This window comes from Larimichthys crocea, chromosome X (assembly GCF_000972845.2).
Source record: "Larimichthys crocea isolate SSNF chromosome X, L_crocea_2.0, whole genome shotgun sequence".
NCBI classification, from domain to species: Eukaryota; Metazoa; Chordata; class Actinopteri; family Sciaenidae; genus Larimichthys; species Larimichthys crocea.
The window spans coordinates 22,486,799-22,499,399 of record NC_040020.1 but is presented as its reverse complement, the minus strand read 5'-3'; the positions used below and the strand labels follow the sequence as shown (position 1 = coordinate 22,499,399).

The 12,601-nt window shown below is 39.6% G+C and overlaps 1 protein-coding gene across 2 annotated transcripts in view; it reads right to left on the bottom strand.

Annotated features, from left to right (window-relative positions):
- LOC104925119 (alpha-1,3-mannosyl-glycoprotein 4-beta-N-acetylglucosaminyltransferase C) overlaps positions 1–12,342 on the bottom strand; it is a 34,981-nt gene extending 22,639 nt beyond the window's left edge. Inside the window, exons 1-2 of one of the 2 annotated variants that reach the window (XM_019262382.1) lie at positions 12,115–12,342; positions 8,533–8,618 (exon numbers count right to left, since the gene is read on the bottom strand). In XM_019262382.1, coding sequence (XP_019117927.1) covers positions 8,533–8,591 — 59 coding nt within the window. In that variant the 5' untranslated portion in view covers positions 8,592–8,618; positions 12,115–12,342. The remainder of the gene's footprint in view (positions 1–8,532; positions 8,619–12,114) is intronic. The other variant, XM_019262383.1, reaches the window with a different exon arrangement.
- Positions 12,343–12,601: the final 259 nt, after the last annotated feature.

Sequence of the window (12,601 nt, the reverse complement as noted above, 5' to 3'; positions counted from 1 at the left end):
GAAAAAAATCTGATCTAATTCAAAAGCCATAAAAACAATTATTTGGAATATACTGTATTAACACTACATTAACCCATTCAGACGAACATTTTAATTTGTATATTTCTACATTATCAGCGAGTTAACACATAGCCGCTCTGCTCCAGCAAACAAATGATGCCATTAAAGAAATTCATTTACATTAAAACGGGATCTTTCTGGATTGGATTTTGTTTTGGTGCTCTTAAAAGGATTAGCTGAGGACAGTGCTCTGTCTCACAGTTTATCTCTTAGCCTTTAGAGTGCAGACATGGATGCACTGGAAGAAAACATTTTTCATTTTGTTTGTTGAATCTCTATCTTGGCTGAGAGCAGCAGCAGCTCTCCCTGTGACTGTTTTGCTTTAGTGAGAAGCTGTTTTGATGAGAGGAGCATGTGGGAGAAGAGAAGGACCTCCAACGCCAACCTCAGCTTCATCAATTAAGATTTTTAAACCATCTGAAGTCACTTTCATTCCCAATCTGAGGACTGCACGTCTGCCTGGAGGAATAATGAGAGCCTGGCTCTGTCAGAGTTTACCACCATCATAACAATCCACAGCAGGAAGTGTAAACAATCTTCTCTCTGCTCACTAGATCAATTCTAATTCAGTTAGTCAATACACTTCTCATATCCCTCTTTTTCTTCAGCTCTGGATTTATCGAACATTTGCATGCATGTAGCAGGTTGAATCAAATCTAATTTTCTGACTGAGATCGTAATGTATGATGTACATTGTTTCATAAAAACAGCTTTTCACTTTCATTGAGGAATTGGAGCTAACACTTTTCTTGTTCTGAGACTGCTGAGGCACTTGTCTGGTCCACGGTGATACTATTCCTCTGAGAAGAAGAAAAGATGAACTCATACTATTTTCACAAATCCCAGAAAACGAACATAAAAAAATCTTGCAGAAAGGGTAATATTTACACTTGGTTGAGGTGGAAAAATGGGTGTAAAAAAGAAAATGCAATAAAGAGCAGTAGTAGTAATAACGTAAATAATCATGACAAACAAAAGTTCACTAATGGGAGACATAACTTTGTGTAAGGAAAAAAACATCAGATTTAAGACAACTGTAACCTTCCTTAAATTAATACACCAATACAATAAAACTGATCCCTCACCAGCTTCCCAAAAATCCAAGCAACCAGTGGCACACACGTCCACTAAATAATGCTGTACAGGTCTGGATTCATTTGCCTTATTCACAATCTGGAGAGGAAGAGCCAACAAGAACAAATGTAAAAATAGTCTAAAAAATGATGTGATGTATCAGATGATACCGCTAGTGATGATTAATACAAGAGTAGTAAACACTGGTAACCAATGATGCAAGTGTTTTATCCCCATGAGCTATTTCTTTACAAGTCAATACTAAAGAAATAAATACCACTGTAACAACATACTGGGAGTTTCATTTTCAAAATATATATCTGACAAATCATCATTTCTACAAAGCTCAAATAATGGACAGTTTAGAAATATGTGCTGTTTTGGTTGATGTATGTTGTATAAAGTATATTTATATTCATATATTGTTCAATTGTGATCTGGTTCTGGACTTAAAATATAATTTTGACGGTCACATTGTCACATTGTCTTAGTTCTGTTTTTTAAGGACCTTGGCTTAAAGACAACTGGATCCCCACTAACAGATCTGGCACAAGAATTATTATAAAAAATTATTTTACTAACTATTCTCATCATCCGTCTCTTCAAGCTGTTCCAAGAACGAACCTGAGACTCTGTGCTTGTAGAAAATAACAGTCAGATGCTTTTTGTCGCATGTCGCTGACTTCCACAATGATCAAAGGGTTCTGTCAGGAAACTGTGAAACTGGGTCCTCCAAAGGTGGGGACGCCTGGCAAGCCTGCTGCCTTCAGAAGAGACAAACTCAGCTTATTAAGACTTGAGAAGCTGTGTACTGTATGTAGCTGCCTGCTGGGACATTTTAAACATAGCAGCGGCTCATATTTCACATCATCTCGCACGGAATAAACGCAAAGAGGTGCTGAACAAAGCTCACAAAAAGTCACTCAGCGTTTACCAAACCTACAGTCCCTGTCAATTAGAGCATAATCTACTTCATATCGTGCATGGCTACTGAAGCTGAAAACCGTCTGCTGCTGTGTTGTGTTTGTACTGCAGATATCTGTATTTATGCCTATTTGAAACTGTACCATACTGTTACTACTGCTTTTATTCTTTACCTTTTTTGTACAGTTCTGTTGAGTTATGTAATGGAGTGGTTGGAAATCTCAGTATATTTAGTGGGGGCAGGTGGTAAAGAGCGTGTTTTTCACTCACTCACTTCATCTATTGCAACTGCTCTGGTCAATTAAAGACATTTAGGAATTTCACATTAAGTGTTAACATTAAGCTGGCACTTTGTCTGAGAAGCTCAACTTATGTTGTTTTTGTCAACAAAATGTCAGTTACGTTAAACGAGTAGTCCCACAGCCTTAACATCAATAACGTTATACAAGCGGACCCTGGAATAACAAATACTCTGGCTAACATATCTTTACATCCATCTAACGTTAGGATTTGCTACATTGAAACAACTCAATGTAATCAGGCTAATTACAGTCCAAGACCAACAATTAATGTTATCATAATGCTACTGTAAGTGATCCTAAGGCATGCATGCAGCCAAAAATTGGTCTGCCGACAACAAGAAATCCTAAATGCAGAATTTCAAAAACTCAATTGGATCCACATGAATCACACAAATGACTTATTTTGGATATTTTGGAAAACAATGATTCTTGCTAAGGGGTGACAAGTTTGCATGACTGAGACTGAATCCTCAGAAGGACACAGTGCTTGAAAGCTGTTTTATTCATTGAACCTGAAGACCAAATGAAACAGCTTAAGAGATAACAAAAGCACTCCAGTATCACCAGTAGGTAACTTCTACTGGAAGACAGCATCAGTTGTTTCAGCAGCGCCACAAAACAACATATGTTTATATGTGAGTGTCCCTTTGCCCTGTTAGCTGTCGTAATTATAACAGGAGCAAAGTTAGAAGTCAGATAACGTTATTATTGATCAAAAAAGTCAACGTAGATATGAGGTTGGGGCGGATCAATAAAACATCATTACACACAACACAGGGGACAACTGACAGTTTCCTGTTTCTGAATGAAAGACAAGATTGTTTTTTTTCTGTGACAATAATTGTTTCCAAACCTTTAGCAGGTGTTTATTACTGCAACCATGACAACGAAGCTCCCCTAACCTTAATAAAGTACTTATTTAAACCCAAACTGTGAGCCTAATTAAGTGTTTTTTGTGTGCAAATGGATTTAGTTTTGAGCAGTGATTAACTGGAAGGCACACAGAAATGATGTAGGGGTCAGATGAGAAAAGGCATCACCAAACAAACAAAGCACAAAGCATATTTTGTTGAGGATTTGTTGATTTTTCTCTAATTCTGGGATGAACAACATTTGTTATTTGTTGATTAAATTCCCATAGCCATGACAGAGTGACAGTCAGCCAGCATGCACAATTCCAGGACCATGAAACTGAAGCAGCCAGGCCTGGTCGCGCCACGCTCAGTGGTCTGCTCGCAGGGTCAGGGTTTGCCTCAAGTTCAGCTATGGTCACAAACTGCAGACCGTCATTAGACAAGAGTCAGGGGGTAATTATGAATATATATTTTGGAATAAACTGTGTGACGCTATTATGCTATTAGCGTTCCTAAACTAACATGCTATTGAGTTTGCAAATGAGCGTTAGCAAGATTGTTGTAGAATGATGTACATTGGTGAACAAAATGTAAAGGGGAAGTAAAGTGAACAGTAAAGATAAAATCACCTCCAGGGACTATTGTGGCTCAGGAGTGAGTCAACCATTAGCTTTCCTCTGGAAGCGTATCACACCACTACACCTACATCAGATCACATCGCAGCATGGAAGTCACACCCTCGTGATGCTGCTCAGTATTCCAATGGAAAACAAAAGCATGATGTCACTGTGGCATGCTCACATACTGTAGGACCAACAACTGCTACAGCACAGCATGGCTGCAGGGTAGAAATGGAAAAGAAGAAAATTGAATTTGAGAGCTCACTAGCAGGCAGGAGTCTGTGATGAAATCCTCCCTGGGATTTGCAAAAAATGAGTGAGCCCTGAATGTCAAACACTTTTCTGATCACTGGCGAGCTTCAGTTTGTGTCAAAGACTAGGAGCAGATCCTCACTAATTAGTGAAATAATCCCTGATCTGAGTCACAGTCAAACCATGCGTTGGGAATTTGACTTGTGTGCTCTTCATGGCTGACCAGGTTGCTGATATCAATGAAGGATTGATAAGCTCCATATGATTATCCTTCTGGCTCTAATATGATGACAGTGATACTGAACTGTGTGGCGGATTTGGTTATTAGTCATTATGTACCATAACATTACTGCTTATCATTTATTTAAATTAATCTTTAGTGACCGTTCCTTTGTTTTGTGGGCAGCGGTGTATGTCTTATTGAATTAGATTACCAATGGCCACTAATTCATATTGATTATCATGATTATTTGTATTATTATTGGTGGCGGTAGTACTGTAGCATAAATGCAAATATTATTTGCAATAGTAGCGCAAGTCCTTTAATCAAGACAATGCACTTAAGTACAATTTTGAGGTACTAGTATCTACATTTCTACTCTATTACATGGATCCATCCATTTTCCATAACCACTTATCCTCATCAGGGTCTCAGAGGGCTGAGGGGATTTAAGTTTCAAAGCAGAATATTGCATATAATACTAATTGGAATAATTACATTACAGATTAAGATTAGAGATCAAAAACATATGGTCATAAAATATGATACATTGTTGCTATTGTTCGGTATAGTAAGTATAGTATATAGTAATAATAATAGTTTTATATTGTGATATCGCAACTCTAACACTAACTGAGACTTTTGCCATTTCCAACTACAACACATTATTTAGATTATTTATGTGACAATGATGACACATACTCATCAGAAGCTCAGTAGTTGTTTGTTCATTCATTAGTTGTTAGTGATTTCATATAAACCAATAATCAATAGAAACATTGCAGATTACTGAACGATCTCTTTTTGCCTCCAACAAAATAAAACAGCTTTTCTCTGTCTGACCAATGTCAGCCCATTAGTTTGCGCTATTAAATCATCTTTCCCACATCCTGTGTCAGCAATCATGATCCATTTCATTCTGACTTTAAACATCACTAATTTGCAAAATATAAAACATCTCTTCAAGTCTTTGAACACAACAGTCACTTGAGCTTGAGCACCATTGTTGAACGTCTGATTATCGCCTCCTCGGTCAGACGGATGGTGTGTGTTCTCTGACGATGGTACTCATCCACTCGTCCTCTTTCCGCCCCACATGACTTTGTCATAATTACACTTTTGCCAACAGAGGTGAAAGTGGATATTTGAATCATTAGACACGGACACTACTTTCACCTCTTCTCATATCTGATATCATCATATGTCATCATTTGATATCTCCTCTAGAAGTTAACCTTCAGTGTGGAGGTGGATCACACCATGGAAGTGTTTCTTTTGGTGTAAACCTATTCAACAATAAACACTCATCCAAACATCAGGAATATTGACTATGACAATATAATAACTTATTTTTATTTGTTAATATGACACAATTATAAGAAGATTTATCTTAGGGACCAAGTGCATCTTATAATCTTTATCTTTTTTTTCCTTTCAAGCAGCGTAACATCATGACATCTCTGTGAGGATAAAGTTGCTGTGTTTCAAGCCAGAAAGTTTCCCCCAATGTATAAATCTGGGTAGGATTTAGTGGCATCTACGAGTGTAGTTTTGCATTGCAGTCATCCCCGCTTGCCCTGTCTGGAGCCAGTGTTTAGTCTGTCCGTTCTAGGCTACTGTAGAAACATGGAGGTGCAACACTGGGGGACAAAGGCTCAATAAAAACATCATGATTCTTATTTTCAGATAAGTATACACTAATAAAAACATAGGTATAAACTTTATATTGCATTTCTGTCATATTCTATAAATAGATCCCCCTAAATCTGACGCACTGGACCTTTGAACCACTCTGCTGTAGCTCTTCACTGACCATTAGGCCTTTAAAAGACAAGATACATGTTGTTTTACCTGGAAGCTAAAAGCACACTCAAAAACGCTACTGTATAACAGTATGTTCTAGCCATAAAAAATGGGTTGCAAACAACATTTTCTGTCAGGTTTATTGACTTGAATATTGTTGACTACATCTATGCCATTCAAAACAAGACCTGATATAGCATGGTTTGTGATCTTACGTTCAGTAGAGGACATAAACACATGACTAATTTTAATGAGAAGTTGCAGCAGAGAGAGATTTTTCTTGTGTTAACAAGGTTTAGGTGCTTTCTGTATTGAACATGTGTCTGTTCCTCTGTGTATACACATCAGCTATTTGATTCAAACTCCTTCAATAATATATTCATCCATATTAAGATAAGATAGAAAAACAGAATGACTTTTATCTGTATAAGAAGCCATATCATGTTATACTAAAAGCAATAAAGCTATTTTTAATAAGCAACTAGTCATAATTTTGAAATGTACTCTGTACGCGAATGATCTAAATTTCTGTCAGTGTTTTGCGTTTCGAGCACCTCTCTTGTCCTCTGACACAAAATGTTAAAACGACCTCAAGTAAATATCCGGACAATAACTTCAGAGAACTTTGATCAGTGCTTCAGAGGAGAAAAAGATAATGATGAAAGAAGAAAATGTGTCCAGAAGTGCTTAATATGAATATGATTATGAATACAATTGAGCCAAATGGAAGAATGGACATGGAAAAAATGCTGCAAAAATGTCCCCAGCATCAGAACTGTGAGGTTGGTGCCCTGACCTGTGCTATTTGATGAAAGCTTTAATGTGATTCAGTGCTTCAGATATGTATTTACAGAAGAATGAGTGTTCCCACTGGGAACAGGCTGGTCAGTGATGTCTTGCTCTGCCCATTGAGCTACACAGCACCAGCAGTTTTTGGCACTGAAAAGAGAAATTGAGAGGATTATGTGCTCCGCCTGCCAACACAGTCTTTTGATCAGAGGCCAGGTAATATCAGGCAATCTACATTAATCCTACCATCTCTATCTCCTCTTAGTTCCTGTTCTCTTCTCGTCCTCCCTTCTTACTGGGTTGTTATCAGTCTGAGGGGTAATTAAGCCTTGTGGGACTGCTGTAGGCTTTCCTCTTCTAAGTTGTCAAAAGTTAGAGAGAGGCTGATCAAACGCCTTTGAAACACAAGAGAAATTAAAAAGCTAATCTTCCAGAGACAACAGACGCATTGCCGAAGATGCTGCTCTCCTTTGACTCTCATCTCGCACTTCAAGATCAAAGTTCACACAAACTCTGTGCGGTTAGAAATCACACTGAACCAATTCACAACAGACAGAAAGACACATTAGAGTTTGATACTGAAATACATAGAAGATTGAGTTTAGTGCTTCAGTGGTTAGTCCATTAACTGATTACTCAAGGACAATTTGGATAATTGATAGCCGTGGTTGAGAATGAGGCTGTGGTTTCTCACACGTGATCATTTGCTGCTTTTTTAAATGTGACATTATGAACAGTCGGACAGACAACACAAGCAAAGACATCACCAGTCTGTTTCACTATTTTCTAACACTGTACAGGCTGAACATTTCATAAGTTATTAAGTCAAACCGAAGTAGTTGCAGCCCTTCTTCATTCAGCATCTCTCACTTAGAAGGGCAGCACCATATTTTCCCCTCTCAGGATCGATTCAAGTTTACTGATGTTAAAAACCTCTCCTTTTTTATTGCAGTGAAAACAGCCCTGGATGTTTATCAAAGAAGAGCCTGTGATTTTTCCTACTCAGAAACACAGTTTGGAACATGAACACATGCTGTCCTGAGCCAGGAGCAGCTGTTTAGATGAATCTTTAATGCACACGTACGTTGGGGTCTCACCACAGCGGATCAGCGAACCGAGCCATGGGAAACTTTTAATTGTTGCTGTCATTGAGAAGCAGCTACTCCTTCTGAATGATTAATGCTACGAAGTTAACATAAGTAATGTGTCTAATTTTCTGAGGTGTCACCAACTTTTGCTTAATCTATACAGAGTTCTCTGTTACCTTTCTTCTCTGAGGTGATATAGTGTTTGTTTTTTTACCTCAGTTTGATCAGGATCACATGGAAAGATCCTATCAATGAGTAGAATGATAAGCTGAATCTCTGCTGCTCTTTCTTCCTGGTTATTCGAAGGCATAAATCATCAATTTGACACAAAGGGTGTTTTTAGATTTTGCATCTAATTAAAGCAGAAAACTGTCACATTGAGATGTAGTGGTGACAGAGGCTGTTAGGTGGTGCTGTGGTTGTGCTGGTGACAAAAGTGGAAACAATTAAAATGTGCCATCATAACTCATTTATCAGCAGTGTGAGAAAATGCTTCACAGTCTCAGCACTTTTAAAACAAACTTTGTCTTTGACTTAACCTCTTACCTGCCTGCTGATGTGGTCAGGTCGTATGTTGTTTGTGGGAGGATTCTGTGGACTGGCATGGATCCGTGATCATAAAATGAGACCGCCTGAAAGAGAAAAAGACACATGAGGAGGAAGAACAAAGCAATATGTGGTGATGCATTTTGTTTTTGAACTTAAAAGACTGTAATGCGTTTTCACCCACACACCCTCTAATGAACTGTCTGGCCATTTGATACAGGGAACTGCGTGGTTAGTCAGACTTAAGACTTACTCAGACTTTCACAAACAGAGCAATCTCCAGTGGAAGTGCTCTTTTTTTTTCCAAAACACTACATCTGTGTTTAGACAGAAAGAAAAAAACAGGCTCATTATCGACCGTCTCCAGAGCAATGCTGTCTTATTAATTCCACTGTGGAGCTATTTTCTATCATCTAAAAACATGCAGGTTTGTCGATTTGCATATCTTGAATCTTGATTTGATTTATTCTGGCGCTGTCAGTCACTGTCCTTAATGAAAGCAAGATATTTTTCATCAATTTGAACATTTAGATCCATGTGAGAAGTAGAACAATTTTTATCTCGTACAAACACACGCATGTTCTTCTACATCCAATAGGACCACTCTAAGATAAGTGTGCCTCGTTCACCTTTTTGTAACATGAGAGAAACCCTAAAAAATAAAAGAAGAAAAAACTCTGCCAGTGTCGACACCGAGGCAACATGCAGCAAATCGCATACTCATTTTCCAAATGCAGCATCTGTTTATGGCGCTGAAGCCATGCTTGGATTTCTTCTTGGATTCGATGCACGTAACATGTTATGCTGTGTGTTCTGTTCACTCTGAGTACAAGATGCTAAATTGCAGGAGTGAGAGGGAGTGTGGTTCTTGTGAGACTGCAGCCGTGATTAAAAACTAAATTCTGGTGCGAGCAGATGGCTCTGTAGACTTTGCTTGCTTGTTGTGTAAAAGCAGGCAGTCCACCCACCTTCCACATTTTTCACCTTATTTTGTTAAAGGGAAAGCTGAAGAGGAGAAAACAACAAAACATACTCTCCATTGTTCCAATCTGGATTGATGCTTTTTTTTTTTAAATAAAATAAAAAATTAGGTTGTTTTTGGCTGTTTTAAAATATTGAAATTGATCTTTGACTACTGATTTCTACTTGTTTTTCTGTGTTGTGTTAGCAGTGAGAAACATTGCTGACTAGGAGGTACATGGCGGTTTTACCAGATTGAACCGTGAATCATGATTTGTCAGGAGGTCTGCTAACAACAGAGCTGATCAGGAATCGATGTGCAATCCAGTCTCCTCAAAAAAGAAACTATCTTACTAATTTGTTTTTGCTACCAAAACAACTGCTGCCTGACATTTGCTTCAGGACAGAAACGCAAACAAGCTAGATGGATGCTGGATGTGCAAAGCATCCAGCACCACAGAGTGAAGTTCAGAGTTTATGCAGAAAGAACTCTGGTTATGGTTAGGTTTAATAAGGATTGTGATTGTGTTTAATATTCAGTCATGTAAACATGTCCTGCCTCAGGCTTCATATCAGCTTTGACACTTGCAATATTTAAAGAAACAACCTGACATCTAAGTGAAGATCTGAAAATCTCTAGTGGTTTAATTTGTCACCTCGCTGCAGTGATGTTGAAGTGTACTCTGGGGTGTGTCAGTGCACTGTGAAATCACTGCTGGGTGTGGTTACTGCTGCAATAAAGCACAGGATTTGTAAACACAATGGGACAACACATGAGACCACATAAGGCCAGACCTGCGTCAGCACTGACAACTTTGTATCTTCAAGATGATTTGCGCCCCAGATCTAAGCAAGTTCAGTTAATATGAGTTGTCAAAGTTTCTGCTCGATGTAGAAAACAGTGGTTTTGTTTTGAAAACTCGTCCCTGCACAATCTGAAATCTTTATTCCTCCAATTTAGTTTTTGTGCTCGCTCAATAGTTTTGACGTTAACAAAATTACACTGATTTGTAAGCGTAGCTACCTCGGCACAAATTGTTACATTTGTTTACAAGCCGCATTGCTTCTCCCTCACATTGTTCCTGCCTGTTTATTGATCCTGGAGCGTGAGCTATTTCACCCAGCTGTGATACTGAAATTTTAATATTGAGGATTGAGGAAGGTGGTTAAAGTTTTGAAAAGTTCAAGACAGCTCACACAGAGCAAGAAAGAAATCCATGAAGTGGATGTAAAAACATGTCAGGGACGCTTTTTTTTATTATTTACCATGGAGCACACAGATGAGGTCAGTCCAGGTAAAAGTCATGTTCCACATTGATTCCCCCGTATAAAATCTATACCAATCACAACAGAGCGGATGCAGGTAAGGAGAAGCAGCTACATCAATGAGAAGCATTTTGAAGCCACGTGATAACAATGTGGAGAAGGAGTGAGTGAGATGACCCTAATATTTTGTATATTCAATCAAGGCCTGTGTTGAGGATTGTTTTGTGGGCCAGCCAACAAAGATAAAAGTATCCTCTGGAGTTGTCCTTTACACACAGAGAGTGATGGAGGTCCTTGCTGACGGTAAATCCAGCCTGCAATAAATGTAATTTCTAATTTTAAGAGGTCCATTAATTCTTGTCCAGCACCTCTGCCAGTTGTAGTTTCGATGGGGGTCACGAGGAGAGCTAACATTAATAACAAATGCCATATTACAACTACATGGGGCTGGCGACAGTGTCCCGTTTGACAGTGTCCTCTTGGAAAACACATGATGCCATTAGGCACCATTATAGGTCACACCCCACACAAACACACCCGGACTGATGAGGAGCAACAGTAAATCACTCTAATCCAACCGTGAGATGAAGGCAGGTTATTCCCACATTGCTGAGGGGACGGGGATTTGTGTCACAAGCTGAGCTGCAGTTTACCAGTTTGAGTCATGATGAAAGCTGTGATAGAGCTCAGCTGTCATTCAGGAGGGCTGAGCCACAAATCTCTGATCACCTGCCTTCTACGCCTCCAAAAAAAACCACGGCCCGCACGCTTGAGCCAGCGTGGACGTGATGGGATGCCTGGGGGAAAGATCCATCACACACAAAATCCGGATGCACACATTTTGAGATACGCTGTGATGTGAAACGATAAAACAAACCAAAAAAAAAAATGCGTAAAGTCTGACAAGCAGCCAGGGCTTATTTGTGCAGGATAATCTTTTTTCTTTCTCTCCTCTCGAATAGATCAGGATGATCATTACTGATGCTGTTCCCCTCCTGATCCCTCAAGCAGAGATTTGACTCATCTCCCTCTCATCCTCTTCCAAACCTCAGTCCCACAGAGCCTGCCTGTCAATACAGAGACACTAAATGCTGCTCAGACTGTCAGAGAAACTGCAGCACGCTTTTCACACTTTACACAGTCTCACTGTACAGCCTGCATGAGCACAAACTATCCTTCCACTGAGAGGAGAAACTGAGAGAATGAAGTCTATTGGAGGGGTAAAAAGAGAAGAAACAAGACACAAACTCTGCAGAAGTTGTTTGCTCCTCTTCACAGAAGACAGAAAAGGGAAAAGCAGATAAAAGGAGAAAAACTGTGAAATTAAACCCAGAGAGAGATGCAGAGCGAGCTTACCTGCCCACGGCGCAGACACACAAACAGATCTGTGGCTCTCGCTTGCCGCTCTGCGCCGCTCCACTCACCTAAATCACTTCCATGACTCACGCAGAGGGAAGATAACCGGCTCTCAGGAAAAGTGGAGTAAACACTCGCTGCAAAGGCAGGCAGGGCGCTCGCTCGCTCACTCTCACTGCAACGCTGCTATCTCTCACCCTCATTTCTCCTCCTCTGTCTCTTTCTTTGCTTTGATCTCTCTCTCTCTCTCTCTCTCTCTCTCTCTCTCTCTATCCAGTGGTGCCCCCCTCTCTCTCCATCTCTGCCACCCCCTCACTCTCCACCACAAGGTGTCACAGTGTGTCTGCACCCAAAGCCTCTTATTGGCTCTCACTTCTCTCTGTCTCTTTCTCTACCCCCACCACCTCTCCATCTCTCTCTCTCTCTCTCTCTCTCTCTCTCTCTCTCTCTCTCTTTGGATTGTCTGCCTTAAAGAGGCAATGCATCA